The sequence below is a fragment of the Phoenix dactylifera genome, chromosome 12 (genome assembly GCF_051530095.1).
Source record: "Phoenix dactylifera cultivar Ajwa chromosome 12, Ajwa_hap1_PhDact_Kaust_v1.1, whole genome shotgun sequence".
Taxonomy (NCBI): domain Eukaryota; kingdom Viridiplantae; phylum Streptophyta; class Magnoliopsida; order Arecales; family Arecaceae; genus Phoenix; species Phoenix dactylifera.
The window spans coordinates 30,435,507-30,454,909 of record NC_143201.1 but is presented as its reverse complement, the minus strand read 5'-3'; the positions used below and the strand labels follow the sequence as shown (position 1 = coordinate 30,454,909).

Here is a 19,403-nt window from a genome sequence, read left to right as displayed (position 1 = left end):
TAATTAGGCATTGTTGCCCTACATAGGGTAGCCAAGCATGCTTCGCATACCATCCGATCAATCTCAAGTTTCATGTCGGTATTGTAGCTAAGCACAAAATGCAACAAGAAGGTAATAATACATGAGGATAGTTTCCATTGGATTTAATTTTGTCAAACAGGTTAACCATAATTCCATATTTTGTGCCGCTTGGTGGAAAAAGCTTTTTATGTTAAAACCCCTATATGCCACTCACCTAGTCACAACAAGACTCCACATATCATCTCATTTCAACATCCACGGTATAATATCTTCTTCTAAAGCAAAACTATTCATAGTAATCCCTTCCCATGGCAAGGGGGTATCATGTACACCAATTCTCAAATCCGCTAAACACTCATAATTTCTGCCAATGTACCAAATGAATGCAAAAATAAACAATATTATAAGCATTAAAATCTATTGATTTTCAATTTATATATGTTATATATATATATATATATATATACACACTACAATCAGAAAGGGTAGATACCTTCCTCCTTCGAAAAATACACACATACAACTATGAATAGTTAAAGCGGTATAAAACTATATTTTGCTACAATCTAAGTATTAAAAATTACTATTTCCAATCTATATATATCATAAAACATGTCCGGATCATAATCAATAAGATAGACCATCAATTTAAATACTTTATATACATTTTAGTACACTACAAAAGTGTATAGAGTAAAAAGACCACTAAGATATATGATTTATAATCTGATGTTTTTAGGGACATAAATTATGACCGGTGGCTCGGATCTTCAATTTGGATGCTGTGTTATCGAAAGCGAAGCAGCACAGTCCACATCTCAGACAAGCCACAAAACAGGCTCAAGTTTGAAAGGTAAAGGCCTGATGAATCCTTCATGGCGTCTCAACAATCAATGACTCCCATCGCGCTTACTATTTTCTATAGGTTTAATATAATTCCGAACAGAGGGGAAGTCGTATAATACAGGAGGCTCGGTATAGCAGTAAACATGTTACTAATTGCAACATGCTCCGAAAGCTTGCTTCGCGGCTGCCAGAGTGCCAGGTGAAAAGCAAAAGAATAGAGACCATATCGCCGCATGCATGCTCGAGGATTTGTTCCTTCTAGGCCTGAAGGACCTGACAGTGGACGATGTGACTCTTGAGACGGCTACGGCCTGCAACGCTAGACCACAAATTGGTGACGAACGTCTTGAGTTGCCCTTTGCCCGCAATCGTCTCCCAGCGCAGATCCCCGCCGTCCTTCCCTGCAACATCCGCAACAGTAATGCTCATGTTGTTTCGGACGATGCACAGCTTCCCATCAAGAGGGACGAGGGCAGCTGCTTCTAGAGCTCGAGAACTCCCCAGGTGCATCTTGCTGTCGATGTGTTTGCTCCAGGAGTCCGTAGCCCCATCGTACACTCTTAGCCTGCAACCATCCTCGCAATCGAGAGAATAGAGCCGGCCATTCAAGCAAACACTTGGGTTCCTCCATCCAGTTACCATGCCGTCGAACGCTGGGTACCAGCCGTCAGCTTCTGGAACATACACCTCGCTGAGGACCTGTCGCTGGGAGCCAAGCCCTTTGAGGAACCACTTCCCCTCGTAGACAACCCCGATGAACGGGACCATTGCGGTGCTCATGTCCGCTATGAAGGCCCAGCGGTTCTTGTTCGGATCGTAGACCTCCGCCGATCTGAGAGAGTGATGGAAGCCTTCGCTCTCCCCGCCGGCCACATACAAGCAGTTGTTCATCACACAGGAGCCGAAGAAGTGCCGCCGCCGCAGCATGTCAGGAGCCCGGTGCCATTTGTTGGTTCTGGCGCTGTAGAAGATGACCCGTCTCATGGACCCCTTCTGCGGATCCTTACCCCCGAACAAGTATAGATGGCAGCCGCTTAAGACGGCACACCCAAATCCAAGGGCTCCAGAGTACTCTCCTGGAATGGGTGGCAGAGGATGCCAGAGATGGTATACAGGATCGAAGGCATCCCATGAGATCCGACCATCCCGATCTCTTTTGATGACATAGATCCATTCCTCTGCGATTCCAAGGCTCTTGCGGAGGGAGTAGAAATAGTTGCCAGCCAAAAGACGGTACCACCTCTTGCAGACTAGCCTTAACTTGCGGTGCTCGGCTCGTGGGACGCGGATCAGGCACGCTATCGCAAGGTCATCAGGGAGGCCGGGCAGCAGAGGAGACTGGCTGCGGTTCCGGTCTCCTCGTGCTGCCCTGGGCTTGGATGGATGGATGGATGCTTTGATGCTCGGCTGAATGCAGAGCTTGGATCCTGGGACAAATTTCTTAGCCCCAGCAACGGTTTTCAAGCCTGCGTCTACTCGGCAGAGGCATGCCGAGCTATCCACCTGCATAGATCAAAAATTTCAACATGAGATGTCAACTAGACGGATGTAATTAGCATTGAAGCACCTAACCGGATCAACAGAATGCTGATGGATCAATGAAAATCATGTCCTCTGTCATGGCAATCAGAACTAGATACACATACATAACAAGAGAAACGTATCGCAGTACACCGAGCACGGTGTTCCCTCAAACCAAGGAATTCAAGACAGAAAACCAACAACCAATGGTGTCAAGAAAGCAGAAACAGCAAAGAACTCGAAAACACACCCATATTTTCGATGCACGCTGCATAAGCTATTCAGTGCAGAATATTAAACAAGTAGGACATAGGACACGATCTATAACACCCTGGGATGAAGCTGCTTTGCCGTTGATGAAGGGAAACCATGGGCTTTTCAATGTTCATCATGTAAAAGGAAAAGAACAAGAAACTTCTAACTAGAACAGCCGCGGAAACTATCTCCTGCAGCTCACCATGCTTGCTTATGATGCCATTGTGCTAGCCAGACATACAATATTTTCAATAATATTACCGCATCAGTTAATGAACTTAATGTGCACAAAAAGTAGGCATGATCGATTGTTTACTTGCCATTCGCCTTGAAAAATCGACAGGCCGATTCCATGTGCCAATCAGTAAGAATAACTGCTTGTTGTAGTAACTAACTGCAAAGAACATTAAGAAGGGCAAGCATAGACTAGGACAGAATTGCTTTTCTAGTGGATTTTCTCTTGATTGTCCCAGTCAATCAAGAACATCAGCATCTACATAGTTCTCCTATGAATAGCCACACAAATATGACTGACTGAGAACCCTTGTTTTCTTTAATTAGCTTACCTCAGTTAAATTAATCTAAATGTTTTTCTTAATGAAACCAATACATCACTTATTCAATCATCTCCAATTATTTTGATTCAACCATTATTCTCAATAATTTTATTAAAGGGACAACAAGGCTTCTAAGCTATGGTTCTTCTAATTCATTTTTCTCATCACTTTGAAAATTCTAGACAGGACAACAAGGCTTTAGCATATCACGGTCTACATGTAAATCATCACTAGGTCAACCGGTCTGCAGTGAAAAATATAGCACAACTTGATAATCATTGAATATTACATCATCTAAAAGAAAAGTTACATCGCTCAAAACCACCAAAGGAAGTTTATTTTCTCCCTTCCTTGTAATGGAAGAACTTAAGTCCTTATTGCTCACAAGTCGTCCAAGAATATTGGAGCAAGTAATTGAAAAAATGAACACTCATCAAGAATATAATTGCTTGTTAACTAGGAACCAAGAGATTGATGATTAAAAAAAGATTATTTTCTAATGCAAACAAATCCTGCAAAATATTGCAAATAATCCATTTCTCTGATAATTGATGTAGCTGCACCCACCACCTATATGGTTATAATGAACCAAGATTTTTTTTTTTTTTGCCCCTATCCACGAATATTTGGGAAAGTAAATAACAACTAAACACATAAGGAATTTCATGGTAATGAAAAAGATTCATGATTAAGAAAAAAGCGATTGCCTAATTCATACAAATCCTGCAAATAGTACAGCAATTCGCTATTTTCTCTGACCTTCATTTTATGAAATTGTGCCTAGCACCTATATGCTTATAACAATATCATTTTCTTGTCTCTCAATTCAACCCTTTAATTCTTGTCATCAAATTGCTATATTTTGCAAGCTTCCTCCTTTTCTTTCCAAATTACAGTTCAATATCTCAATTTTGTGACTGTGGAACAAAGATCAGAGTATCATACATCAGGCAATTCTGACTATACAGCTAGTTGGCTTCCGCTTCCAAACTGTAGGCAAGTGGACTACTTTGTATGCGAGATTGTCTCCTCTCTCGACCTAAATTCCCTGGTATTACCTGTTCCAACTTAAAAGGTAACCTCTTTCAAGGAAATACAGCCTAGTTTGATCCACCGTAACACGACAAAGGATATAAATTAAGGACGAACGGGATATCATACCAATTCTGCACAACTAAATAAAAAGGATCAAATGCCACTCCAATCCAATCATCAGGACCAAAGCTTTTTTCGGTTCAAAAGAAAAAAAAAAAAGAGAAGCGTTCAAAGAATGGAAAGAAAGGCCGAAGACTCACCAAAGGAGGCTGATTTCTTCTCTCCATCTTCCTTCGATCCGAAGAACTCATCCCAGACCCAGAGGAATCCAAAACCCTCTCTCCAAGCTTCCCGGAAACAGACACCTCAAGTCCTATACCAGATCAACCATCCGCCAAATCCCAACCTCGGAGACGTAGAAGCCATCTCCACAACGCCCTGCCCACCTCGATATATCTCGCAAGAGAAGCCCAAACCCAGATCCGCGGAGGGAGACGGGTCAGAACCCTAAGTAATCAACCCTCCAACAGTCCTAGCGGATTCCCGCCCTTTCTTCCTCTCTGGCTTCGTTCTTCCTCGAATCTAAAGGGGGGAGAGAGACAGAGAGATAGGGGGGGGGGGAGGAGAGCGAAGAAGGGAGAGGGGGAGGGAGAAGAGGAGAGTGGTGGTGGAAGGTGGCATGAAGCGAAGGAATGGAGGAAAGGAACGCCACCGGCCGCGCATTAAAACCGTGTTGGTGGTGGCCCACCCCGCACTCGTTGGAGAAATTATTACATAGATCAGGTCCAGTGGACCAGCCCGATAGTCTGTCACTACCATATTACCTTTCTTGTATTTAAACCATTCAAGATCACAACAGGGATCAGGATTCATCCCGTTATCTACCGTAGATATGTCTCATTTTCAGGACTTGGATCGATCCACCGGATCTGATCCATGTAATAATTTTCTTTTAAGGTTCAGCAAGCCAGTCCAAATCCCGGCGAATAGCTGAACGAATCCTCATCCCCGTTTTGAATACTTTTGATCTTGGTTTAAATATAAAGAATGTCATGCGGCGACTGACTAGTGGACTGGTCCACTGGACCTCTTGATCCATGCAATAAGTCCTCCCACCGCGTCGTGTACAAGTCCACGACCCACGGTCCGCGCCAGCACCGGTATATCCAGGGAACAACATACCCACTGATAATGGGCTCATAACAACATTAGAATTATAATAATAGCAATATGATATGATGATAGGAGCGAGGGCCCTCGTTTAATACCTCACCGTTGAGCTGACAGAAATAAAATTTCTAGAAGCAAACTTGTACGCCATTCAGTAAATTTTTCCAGCAACTAAGCCGTTGTTACTACTAGTACAAGTATTCCGGTTGCTGTTTTCCAATATAAAACTAGCTACTGGCAGGTGTTATTTCATAAAAGCCAGACGATGAAGGCAGATGGGCTGTTATGAAAGGTTGGTGGCCCATATCCCAACCTCCCCGGCTTGCTCCGGTCTACATTTCTTTATGGTTCGAGGTGAGGTGCGGAAGGAAGGAAAGGAGACACCCGAACCACTAAGACAGCAGCGGCAGAGGGGAAAAAGAGAGAGGGAAAAGAGGGCGACGGAGGATCGAAGGTTTTATGTGGCCGTCGGATAGTGAAAATAGGGAACAAATAGGAGGGGAAAGCAGCAATGGTGGATACAAGCTGAGAGCAAACGGACAATTAGAGGGGTCATGAAGAAGAGGAGGAAGCCGGATCGCAACAGCGTGAGTGGAGAACAAGTCAGATGTGATAAGGAGGCTATCTTCCTTGCCTCTGAACCAATCCCAGTGGGATCACCATCGGAAAAGGAAAGCGATAATTAAATTAATTTGACTTCGAGGTTTTCAATGGTTTAACCAGAAATGACCTCATTTTGTTGGGCTGGCATGCAATGGGGCTCAGGAGGCAAGTACAAAAAATACTAAAAAAAATGAGGCAGATTTATGACGCCAACCCCACGTAGCAGGGCAAAGCCGAAATTGAGATCTCGGTTGAAAGAGTCATCCTGGAATAGGCGTGAAGCTTAAATCAAATAAAGAACCATGACATCCATGGAGACATCCCTCCGGGTCAAAGCAACGACTCGGAGACTTTGCACCAACTTGGTGTGATGCAGATTTATGACAGCCATGGATTCTCAACTGCCACACATTTTTATTGTTGAGAAGCGAAAAAGGAAACATCAAGACTCGGTCCTATTGATTTGTTAATTCTATTTATCATGATACAAGATCATGCCGCAGGTATTCCACGGAAAACAAACAGGAAATTAAGCGAGAAGGAAAAGTCACGATACTATCGCCATCCTGCACTAACTTCAACCACTCCCGTATCAATATATTACAACATGCGGAACGGCATATATTTCCAGAAGGAAAAACAAAACTATAGATTAAAAAGCCTCTGCTGGTCCCTTCGCTAAATGCGATATTTTTTGAAAGATGCCTTTCTCATGCAAGGAATGGCGCAATGGATGGTTAGTGGAGTCATGAGTCATGGCTGTTGGGGACCCACTCAGCTGCAATTGATATCTACAAGAGAGATCTCTGATCTATTATTGCCCGGATGATCGATCTCCAGTTTGCACCTTCGACGGTAGTTATTGATTAGAGATGATCTTCCACAATCAGAAGACACATCGACTGTAGCAATTACCCATAGGTGGCTCAACAAGAACAAACAAACCAGAAAGGAAAAGCTAGGAAAAAAAGGGGCGCATCTGATTTGCCTTGTCAAACTTCCTAGTCAACAGATTGATTGAATTATATTCCCGATCTCTCAATTATTTCGACAACTCTACTTTGCGTGTAGCACAAAATCAGGATCTTAACAACAAAACGATGTATAAAGTGTTAGGCAAATGCTCATTTATCTGGGGCAAACATTGGCATCCACATGAATGAGTCAAAGATCTCCTAAGATTTTGCGAAACTCGATTCATTAAAGCATATCTCTATCGGCAACATTTCCGATATATTTCGTTTGACTGCCAAAAATAATAACAAATTACTTTTGGTCATCATGCACGACATTTCATATCTACGGCATATTTCCTGTGTTGAATTGTATGTGCTTTTGGATCTTCCTAAAGTCAGTCTTTATGCTTCTTGAAGAAAAACTAATAGAAAGCAGCCAGAATTCTGAATCAATTTTAACTGTAGACGTACCTTAATTTCCAGAAACCTTGATGACCCATAAGCAGATGAGCGATAGGGATGGCAAGCCCTTGAAATAGGGTGATAGGGTCAATTAAAAACCGAAGCTAGCAGTCTCTGCTGAGTGGTGGAGCTGGTCATTGCAGTGCAAGTTGCTCATTAGTCTTCCATGAGTGATGGAGATGGTCATTGCAATGCAACTTGTTTGTCTTAGCTGGCTGATGGATATGGTCTCTGCAGTGCAATTTGTTTATAGTAAATCCAAGTCCTTCCATGACAATTTTTTCTTCCCTCTTGAATTGCGATCACTAGTCCAAAATCAAACTCCAAGCAGATGGAATAGGCAGTCCTTGTAAACATAGTCACTTTTGACGAGCTGAAAGTTACAATGGTGAAGCAACACGTAGCCTGTGTTGGCACCTAATTAGTGCATATATTTGTCCGATGCAGATCTTGGGTACTACATGGTCTTCCTCAAATCATGTAAAAACTTCCGAGGATTCACTGTGCAAACATCCACCGAGCTAGCAAAGATCGCCATTTGAAGCATGGGAAAGGGACGGACAAAATTGAAACAAATTTGATGATAAAACCTACTCAACATGATCCAAATAACTTCTATTATTTAACAAACAATGGAAAATAATCAGTTCCTACCCTGGTTAGGATGACTGTATATATATCGGCTGACCTTTTCCTTTAGCACCTATACAAAAATAATCAAGAAGGCTGATAGTTACTAATTGACAACGCCAGAAATCCATAAATAATGAAGCATATTCTGACAAACTGTATATGAAAGCCATCTTACAGTATACGCCAATCTTTATATGGATAACCAGATCATAACGATCCTTAAATATGGGAAAAGTAAAATGGTAACATGTTAAAATTTAAGACAATATCCAAATATTGAGAGAACATAGATACAAAACATGAAAAATCAATCTGCTATACTGCCGGAACAGTTTGCATCAATGCCATCATCATAACTTCTATTACATATAAGACAGATACTGGTGACTATTCCATGTTCAAAACATCATGCACTTCTTTCTAAGTTGAGTATACAACAACAGACATTTAACAAACGCATTTAATATGACATAAAAGACCTTCATATTCAAAGGGAAAAACTACCAATGTATTTGACATTTCTAGATCACTAAAACTATGATGATGCTGAAAAGATCCTTTTCCGCTGCACAAAGAAAAAACTCTCCAGACTAAAGAAGAACAGACAAAAACGGTAATCAACAGATCTCAAGAACTTCAAGGCTAATGTTTCTTCTGTCAGCCCTCTCATTTTAGATTCTTGCAGGTTGCTTAGAAGTTAAAGTTAAAACTACTCATGTATATATGGAAGACAATCACGTTGCTAATTGGCTCGCCAAATATGTTCTGCATTCCAATTTTGCTTTCTAGTATTCCAATTTTCCTTAACAGATAATGTCTGATCTGTTGAGAATGGATATTGGTTAACCTCATATTCTCTGCTTATTAATAATATTGCTTTGGCCTTTGGCCTTTGTTAGCAAAAAAAGACAACAGAAATCTTTTATGCATATATAGTGCAGAAAGGGCTAATTCAGTAATCAATAAGAATTAACCTAGAAGCATGATCTCAGTCATCCATGTGCAATGATATGGGAGTCATAACAACCCCTCTGGCATGACATCTTTCTGTGGTACCCCATTTTTGCAACTGCTCCATCGAAACAGTACTGCTGCTACTAGTTCAACCACTGGCACCAGTTACAATGTCTTTGCAGGCACCCCTTTGCAGCTGATTGTTTCAACCTAATACAGCCACCATCCTATGAGTTCAACTGGCAAGGAGAACTATCTTTTCTTCCTAAACTAGTTGCGTCAAAGGCCAACCAGAATTCTACTGAAGTTAACAATTACGTGCAGTTCAATGTATATGCCACAGACATGATGTTGCATGCAAGCAAGGCCGCATTTGCTCATAATATTGCAGATTTAAACGAAATTTTGTAGTGAAAGCCAATTCCCTAAGGGTAATATGATATCATTGAGCATCACAAAGAGGGGAAAGTGGGGAGGCTACCACATCACAGATATCATATTATAGCAGAAAAAAAATTAAATACTTATCCGAGTTCCATTATTCATATATTCTACCATCCACACAAAAAGTTCAAAGAACAAAGTCTCAAAGCCCACAAAGTAATACAAATACCAGCAAAGAGTAAGCTTTATGCATATAAAAGAACTATTATAACATACCAGAGACCCATAATAATAAAAAATACAAGAAAAATTAAGAAAAGAAAAGATATAAGGTAACGTTCATAAATATAACAAATCTCCTTTCTCTTTATTACATCATCCTACAACCAGATCAGCCAAAGCAAATTGTACATCTGACATTCAGACTTGAAGACGAGGCCTTAGCAAAAAAGAAAACTTAGAAATCTAGAGACTCATTGTAGTGTGCCTCCATGTTAAATATGTACACAACTAAAACAAGCCTTATGCGATCCAATAAAAACACTATTAGTCTTTTGTCTCATTGCTTGACCTCCTTTCTAGAATCAGCATTCTAAAAGATATCTCAGCAGATCGAATCTAGACTATGTTTGCAAATCTTACCATTGAATTATGTCGCAGAACTACAAGTGTGCTTTATTTCTTACTATAAACTCAGATTCCTGATCATAAATCTCTTCTGAGCTCCAGTAGATATTCAGAATGTAGTTGATGTCACAAGCAATAATAAATTTTAAAATTTGATAGCATGTAGTACTGCAGCCACTTTTTGGATATGCTGTCCATGTTGTTTTGTTAACATATCTTTAGTACCTTTGAGCAAATAGTCCTTGGGATAAACTCAATGACAAAAATTTGGTCACCAATCTGCCACAAAAAAGGTAGGATGGGTCAAAATATTACAAGAAATATGATGTCTGTGCACATAAAATATCTTTCCCCTTTCATGTAAAATCTCAAGATATGGTTTACTGGAAGGAAGACACTTCTAGTTAATGACTGCTATCATTCCTTAAGATGGGCATTGTTTGTATAACAGTCTGAAATTTGATCTTTTCCCGGTAATCTGTAAGTATCAGATTTTTCTCAAAGGAACACATTGATTTAACCAGTGAGCACAAGGCAGAGGAGAAGATTAAAACCTGAACTCCCTAGTAGCAATCATGTTTGCCCAACTAATAATCATAACAAGAAAATCTCTCGCTCTAAATAGGCTACAAAGCAAAGGTGGACATGAAAAGCAACCACACAGAACTTAATAATTTTGGGTGGCGAGTCCAGCATCCCTGGTTGCTGAGACATGCTTCAACAATGTTAAGCCTTCAGGTCAAAACCTGTCTTCAACAACTCTCATCACCGACTAGGGAACAAGTATGAAGCAGTTCAAAATGCTGCAAAGGGAAGCTATAATGGTTTGCAATGTGGTTGAAACCCCTGTCATAAAGGCTAAAATCACAGGGGCCTCTAACCTTCGCACAGTGTATAGCTTAGAGACTTAAGAGAGCCCACTTACATTGATGGATGGAGCAGATCGCATCTGACTATCAACAACAACAACAATACAGTCTCACTGTTTGGAATCTTCTACATACAATTCCATGGCCGCACAAGAACCTTACTCCTGCTCCTGCACCTGATTCCTAATGCTTCAGCTCCTTCATAAGACAAACATCAGTACCTTTTTAAGAAGATAATACCACTCCTTGTTTAATCATATCACCTTCAAGTCCTCCTGTTAGCTGAGGCTGAATAGCAATATTGAATGTCTACTTAAACAGTATAAAACATTCTACAAAGCAAAGGAACCTTTGATGTGAAACCCCACTTCTGAGTTACTTATATGATCAGTATTGTTGATGTATAGAGTACCCCATCAACACAAACATGATGCCATTTCAATATAAATAGTAAATACATTTTGGGTGGCATGCTTAAAGTTGCCATACTGCAATCATTTTGCACAAAGGGCAAATCCTCAACTAAAATTTTGGTGACTTGTCAGACAGACAAGAGAAAACAGAAAAAACTAAAAGGAAAACTAACAGAAATAACAAAGATCACGAAGCCCTTCTAAGCCGAGAGAGTCCGTGGACATCTGCCTACAGATTCGAATGCAAGGAAGCCAACCAATCTGCTGCAAAATTTGCCTCCGGATAAACATGTTGCACAGAGAAAAATTCCACAGAGGACAACAGACAATGGATGTCACTAAGCAAAGGGTTGGCAATCCAACTAGAAGCTCGACTGGAAATCCAACTGACGACTGTCATGAATCACCCTCCAGCTGAATTCTAGAGCATTTCAAAATATTAACTGCAGCCCAGACACGTTCCCATGCTCCTCGAAATTCAATGAAATGGACAGAAGCATAGGTAGAAAGTCAAGCACCAGCCAGAAGAAGTCTCCCTTCACGGTCTCTAATAACAAACCCCACCCCACTAAGATGATTGTTCAAAGACCCTTCAAAATTAACCTTGACACATCCAAGGGGAGGGGGCATCCACCTAACCAAGATAGGATTTGTTAGGAGGGACTTCTCTAGTCGCAAACGACCCAGTGCCTCATATTGTGTTCAGAAACTTTTGACGCCTCATGATGGAACTCCTTTGCCATTCTAACAGCTTGATCAGCCATAGTCTGCGGAGTGGTATGAAGTTGTTGAAAGACTATTATTCTGAGCTTTCCACAAGATCCAGCCAGCATATGCCAGAATAGAGAGCAGCAATGGATCTATCCTCCTTTGAAAAGAAGAGAGAAGTAAATCAACAGTATCACATGGAAAAGTAAATTGAAGTCTTGCTGAAATATGACACAAAGTCTCCTTAACCATTGAACAGCTAGGTGAAATATGATCAACATCCTCCGAATCATGACACAAATCACAACCTCCCTCCAAAGGATCTAATAATCCTCTGGACATAAGCAGAGTTTGCCAAGTCAACCGCCTCCAAGCCACCTTCCACCAAAAAAGAACACGAGTAGTAGCTGAAAATTTCAAATTGCAGCGAAGATAGTAGTAGAATTATCGTCCAACTCTCCACCATTATGAAATAGCTCATGATAAAAATCCCTTGCTTTAACCACCGAAAAACCAGATTTATACCAAGTTTGCACATCATTAACAGTAGCCTCTGGCAAAGGAATAGAAGTGATGGCAGTTACAAAATCAGGACCGAAAAAATGATTCAAGAGCACCAATTCCACTCCCCTTGTTCAATCAAAGAAGAAACACAATGACCGTCCATACTCACATCAGAATTGACAAAGGTTTCACTTCTGACTAAAGGAATGTCAGTAATCCATGCATCATTAATAATATCAATCCTCGAGCAGTTTCCTACTGACCATTGAAATGCAAATTTAATGTCAACCGAATGTAGAATAATCTCTTTCCAAATTCGGGATGACCTTCTGGTACACCTATAACCATCCCAAGTCCCCGGAAATCCATACTTCTCAGCCATCACAGAGGCCCACAAGGAGTAAGGATTGAGCATCAAATTAGCAGCTAACCAGGTGATGAGAGCAGTGCATCCATACCTGAGGTCATATAAACTCAGACCTCCAGCCATTTTAGGTTTACAAACAGCATCCCACAAAACTAAATGGATACTTTTTTACCAATATCATGAGCCCAGAAAAGGATTTAAAAAGTTTCTGAATACTATCAATAACCCCTAGAGGCATAGCACAGCTCATCATTAAGTAGATAGAAACATATTTTTTTTTTTAACTAGCTAGAATCCATGTATAAATGCAGGCGAAGCAAATCAAATGAAGAAATGTTCAATTTTCCCTCGCATATCATAGGCTGAGCAAAATAGGCTTTAAAACAGTAAGACGGAAACTGGAGCATCTAGCTTTTATGATGATACTGACAGTTGGACTGGAAAGTTACTGCTTGCACTTTGCAGCATTAACAGGAAACGAACTTAACTTCAATCACCGACCCAATCAGAAGAATTACAAGTGATATGATGTTCATACTATCGAATATTAAAAATAGTTTACATTAAAAAGTATTGAAAATGGGTAGCTCGATCCACATCCATGTTCTAAAATAGATATAGCCTTTATGGATTTAGGATCTCCTTGATTGCATCTATCATCTAATCGATTCTCCTTGGCTGGAAAGAGGTGAAATGCTACTCCTTCCCTAAGTTTCTAATTCTTTAGTGACTGAATGTTTCTAGATGTCCTGCCTCAGGCCTGATGTCTCTGTTGTAAGGACCAGTAGTCATTGCACACACTACACAATTAAAGAATACATAAGAAAATGTGATACTGGGCACCTATAGGGTATAATCTATTTCTATAAAGGCTAATTCAAGTGAAGACTGCAGAGTGCTGCAGCAATGGAGGCGAGGTGTAAGTCCAGTTAATGGTATAAAATTTCAGCTCCCTCTAGTTACTGTACTATGAAACATTTAGTAGAATAGAATACTGTAATACTTCCCATATATTATAGGTTTTCCAACTTGATGAAAATTATCACAGATGCTGACTTTGCTAACATTTAATCAAAATTTAACTATTTTATCCTGTTATCTAGCCATTAGTTAAACATTATGCATCATATATATTGAAAAATGCAATTCATGCATGTATATCAAAATCATCGTTTTCCACAATGTCCACTTTATTTACTTATTCTTTTTTTGGTAGAAGAGGCATGTAGGCAATGGGCTACACAATGGAGTGTTGCCCTTCCCAAAGCATCCCTCACCCCCCAAAAGCTGGTGAAGGTGGGATTTGAAACCAGGTCCCTTGGGATAACCACCAAACAATTAACCAGCTTGGTCAGATAGCACCTACGCCATGTCCACGTTGATGAAGACATAGTAGTTCAACGATGGAAAAAAGAGGGTTCTAGAGGAGGAGGGTGAATCAAACATTTGGCAGTTATGAGATCACAACTATCTATGTGTACTGTATTATTTGGCTGTTGCCACCTTATGGTACCTTTAAAATACTATAAGGCATGCCCTACTTTTGATATCTTGATGGTTATTACAAAAAACAGACTCTGCTAGGCCACCACCTAATCAAGATCCATAATATAGGCAGAATGCATGTACACCGAGGTCAACTTATAATGGATTCCCTACAATTCAATTAGAAGTGTGCATTCCAATTAGAATTAGATATATATCCTTCACAGTTAGAAACATTATTCACATAGTCTGATAGAGAGAGAAAAGTACCATACATATTCAACAAATGGTTGCAAAGTGACCCTATTTGTATACAGAACAGATGATTTTAAAATCAGAATGACTTTAGGTAAAAATAGAAAAGAGCGATCATTATGTGTATCTTCAAGCAATGAAACATCCTTAAGAAGAATGGGGTTCTCTATAGATAGAATTTAAGTAAATAACAAGTTCCAAGGCTACTAATTGACCCAAGGTGGCCTGAAAAAAGAAGAAAACGAAGACTTATTCATCAGAATTTAAAACTTAATCTGTATCAAATAATGGAAAATAGATGGGTGTATTATATGGATAATTTTACTCCATAGTGTCTTTCCATAAACTAAACTGATGCAAAATGTTGTTTAAACTCCAAGTATTATCAAACGCTTGAGGAGCTGAACAGAACCTAGAAATTTTATCAAAAGCGTGATCTGGAAGTAGTTGTTGACAATTATATCAAACAGATCACAGTATGGATGCCAGCCTTATTAACTCTGAACTCACCACCAAAGCATGGCATTGCAGCCATCCTCATGAATCTTAGTTCCTGAAGTATCCATGGCTTGGTAAATCTTCCCATGATGGTTAGAGTGCCACAACATACATTTGAAATTCACCCTTCTAAAATCAGTTTTTCTTCAGTTCTCAGATAATCAATTTTGAAAGATCAGTCAGCACGGGCTGCAAATTCAGATAATCTAAGTGGTCCAATTAGCAAGTATGGTGATATAACCATGACAGCCATGAATAGTGTAAACTGCAATGAAAAAAAGCAGCATTATTGAAATGAAATATCAAAGTAATTTGCTGTTTCTTTTTTACAAAAAGGCAAGGTTCTTACCAAAAGAGGAATGGACAAGAAACACCAAATAGGCCATAAAGCAAATGATAACCTGCAAAATAAGAGCTTCAACAAACTAAACAAAATACTCTAAATCAAGCAGACCTCTTTAACTTAAATTCTAGCTTAAGATCCTTCCTCTCTCATAAATGAGTACATCAAGTAATTGTACTTACAAGCAGAACAAGAGGAATCCAAGCATGATGATACATGGTGCTATAGAAAGCAAGGCTTCATTTTTTTCATAAAGCTTCTGTGGACCGCACAAGAAAAATGTGGAATATAAATTAAGGCCTAAATCCAAGGCAACACCCACAAGACTGAGGTACAGAGCTGTCCTGCAAAATAATTGATAAACTAATGTAAAATGCAGTTGGATTGACATACATGAAAAGTACTGCTGCAAGATCAAAATTTTTAAACAATAAGCAGATTCATGTGGAAAATGTACATATCAAATGACCAAAATGGTGAAAAAGCAAAATTCAGGTATCAGCTTTCAAATTCAACTATATCACGCTCTGCATTTTACAGGTAGAGGAGGTATAAAATGTTAAACTAACAGAAAGAAATTGGATGAGATGCATGCAAAGAACTGCTGCAATATCAATATTTTTACACAATAAAATCAAGCACACTGATGTGGAAACCATACATTTCAAATAACTAAAATGATTAAAAAAATTGATGGACCAGTCTTCAGATTCAGCTATATCAAGCTTCACATTTACAGGTAAAGAAGGTATAAAATGATAAACTGGTGCAAAAAGCAATTAGAATGAGATGCATGCAAAGAACTACAAGATCGATATTTTCAACAATATTCTAGCAGATTCATGTGGAAATCATATATATGTCAAATAGCAGATCCATGTGAACGACATATATATCAAACAACCAAAATGATGAAGCTGCCAACTTTCAGATTTAGATATATTGACCTTAACAATTTACAGGTAAACATATTCCTCCCTTCGGTTATATGTTATCTCTCAAATAAAAATTAGGTCGAATAGGAAAGAAAACAACTGATCATCATAAAAATAGATTCAGTCCATGATCTCACTAAGAAAATACTTCTTAAAAAATCATAAAAAGTGGCCCTTAATCATCAAATTCAGTAATCAGCATGACAAATATTTCACAAACAATTTGTATCAGATGTTTAATCCTGATCATATTAAGTTTTCAAAGTCTGTAATTTTTAGTTTTGCCTAGCTCTTTTCCAAATCTCACACACCTTTGTGCCCGCTTCCTTGGTAAGACTCTAACTTGCACATAATTGTACTATTTGATCAATTATTACTATATCGAAAGATGCTGCAACTACTAACTTCACTCCATTGCACACTTCCTTCTCTTAAATTATTGATCAATAATATATTTATTATTAAGCCATAGGTCAAGTCAGAATCTATTGGTACCTCCTACCAAAATTTCACTGCAAACAACAAATGAACATAATAGTTTCCCAGCAAGATAATGGTGTCAATGTAAAGCAATCAGGCTCTATGAACTTCCTAGAATCACTAATCACCAGAGGTGCAGTAACAATAAAATCCATGTTATTGACATGCAGAGGCTGAACCATATATCAGCCAGAACATAAAAACTCGACTTCAGCATTTAAATATAGAAGTTCATTTGCTTCTTGACATTTCAAATTCCAAAAGCCACCATAGTCTTTAGGAATGAAACAGTAATTGATAGTAATGGTGATCAATCACATAACCAGCAAATTCGGCATACAAGCAAGCACAAAGAAACAATGGAGAGGAGGGACGAGGAGAGCATGAGTGATTGCGCATATCCTGTTCCTCAGAAGGCCTCTTCCACAGCTCGTTTCACTTCCTGTAAACCTAAAAGCTTCCTATTCATCCAACATAACCCCATGCACTACCTATCAACTATAAATACTCTGTCCCAACATACTCCCTGGGAATTACGTCAACATAAAAGCAAGAAGGGAAATTAATTATACTACTGTTGCATCTTAGGACACCTCCTTATCATCTAGGAATCACAGAAGGTGAACAAACTGTCAATATAATGGAATGGTGACCTTTGATGCAATCTTCAACTCTTCCATGGAAATGGATGATGCTTCCCCACTCAGTTCAAAATTAAAAGAATCCACATCGATTTCATGCTAATAATCCATAAAACAAGCCACGTATATCCAAGCTCTCCTGACTCATTCCAGAAACCACCCAACAACTTAGAGCTGTAAACTTCAAGCCAAAGTACATTCACTGGAAGCCATTGACCCACATATCCTCCAGCCTGTTTTGTTGCATAGAAAAAAAGAATTACCCCACCAACCACCCAACCCAAATAACCCTGCTCAGCCCCATCTTACAATTAAAATGTCTGAACCAATTGTATATCTGATCTTCACCTTTTCTAGGTAAGAACATATCTCATGTCTGCATAAATATGAGTCCAAAGTCACCCTTAGTTCTTTACGAGCTCGACATCAACTGGAGAGATAAATCCTTCTTTTTTCTTCCAGCTGTAAGTAGAACAAAAGTAACCATAAAGCAAAATAAGAGGAAAAGAAAAAAAGGATATGACAAAATTAGGAATTCTCGCGTGTACAATTATGGCCAGTCAAGACATCATGCAATTTACTTTTTCATAAAAGCAATCCTATAGAACTTCGAAATGTCATTCTTGAACCAAAATAGCTACCACATCCACATTATTGACTTCAAAAGTTCTCCTAGAATCTAAAAGTAAAACATAATCCAAGCAAGGAGACTGGTTCTTTTTACCTCTTGATCCTTCCATCCCAGCACAAGAGAGAGATCAGATTTGAGCGCCGATCGCCATAGTAGATGATGCACACCGCAATGAGCCAGATTACCGTCTCAACGACTTCTTTCCGTGTCCGAGCCCTCCGAAGGGCTGGTATCGAATATGTTGGTGGCCTTGAAGATGCATCGTCCTCGAGGTCTCGCCAGTCGAGGAGTTTCCTCCACTGTTCCTCTGCATCTCTAGGTCGTCAGCACTGGAGAAGCACCCTTGGTTGTGTCTCTGCCTCACGTAGCCACCAGCCACCGGCGTGCCCCCTGACATTTTGGATCTTCTTACACCAACGAGCAAACACAGAGCATCATAAAAGAATCATCCAAGAAACCGCACTAACCACTCGTGGAATCGCTATATCAAGAAACTAACCTTTGAAAGTCAGAAGAGCCGAATCTCTTGGCAAAGCCAAACCTGCGCGCTACTGGTCCTGAACAGAACAGCCGAAACAAATCGAAATCACGACAAAGATTCTACGCAAAACCGGTCAGGCTTGGTTGTTTTTTCTTTTCGTTTTCTTTCCGCTTTGGCTTTTAGATAACGACCAGAAATAGACGAAATCAACAAACCTATGCAAAGAACCAAGTCCCATATCGAAGACTGCTCTATTCGGGGACCAGCCCTGGAAACCAGCACAAATCGAAAACCCTCTTTCCTGCATTTACGCAAAATTCATCAAATCTTGGATTTCTTTTTATACCAAACCGTGGCTCTCTCTCCCCCGAAACCCAAGGCGCGAGGTGAGAGACCCCCCAAGTCGCGGCCTTTCTTCGACCCATTCTCGGGGGCTACGGAACTAGCGATATACCAAGGGACAGATCTCAAGGGACCCACTTCACATCCCTCGCGCCGCCGCAACGAAGGCTTCCCTATTTCTCCCTCCTCGGAGGTGAGCATACCTTACATCCAGAGGCCGGCGAGGCGAGGAGGGTGGCGTACGTCTACGCAGACCAACTCTTCTTTCACGACTCAGATGGCTTCATGATTGAAATAATGCAACTGGTGACAACCTTCCGGTGATCCCTCCAGCCGCCGGACAGCCTGTCAGGGTGCGCCAAAGAGCGAGCCTCGCGAAGAGCTGAAGCTGGTTCGTCTTCTGCCATGCCAAAAGAGGACTGGGTTG

The 19,403-nt window shown here is 40.0% G+C and overlaps 2 protein-coding genes across 2 annotated transcripts; both read right to left on the bottom strand.

Annotated features, from left to right (window-relative positions):
• Positions 1–659: 659 nt before the first annotated feature.
• On the bottom strand, positions 660–5,927 carry LOC103703764 (F-box/kelch-repeat protein At1g55270-like). Its single transcript, XM_039130514.3, has 2 exons — positions 4,496–5,927; positions 660–2,370 (listed from the first exon to the last, which is right to left on the bottom strand). The coding sequence occupies exons 1-2, from the start codon at positions 4,544–4,546 to the stop codon at positions 1,126–1,128; spliced, it is 1,296 nt and encodes a 431-aa protein (XP_038986442.1). The 5' UTR covers positions 4,547–5,927; the 3' UTR covers positions 660–1,125.
• A 5,382-nt stretch (positions 5,928–11,309) lies between these two features.
• Positions 11,310–18,470, bottom strand: LOC103703774 (uncharacterized; the record flags this gene model as incomplete). The annotated part of the gene is made up of 4 exons (XM_026803457.4): positions 11,310–15,388; positions 15,473–15,524; positions 15,649–15,810; positions 18,247–18,470. Coding segments are annotated over 4 exons (528 nt in total), but the record flags the coding sequence as incomplete, so codon positions are not given.
• Positions 18,471–19,403: the final 933 nt, after the last annotated feature.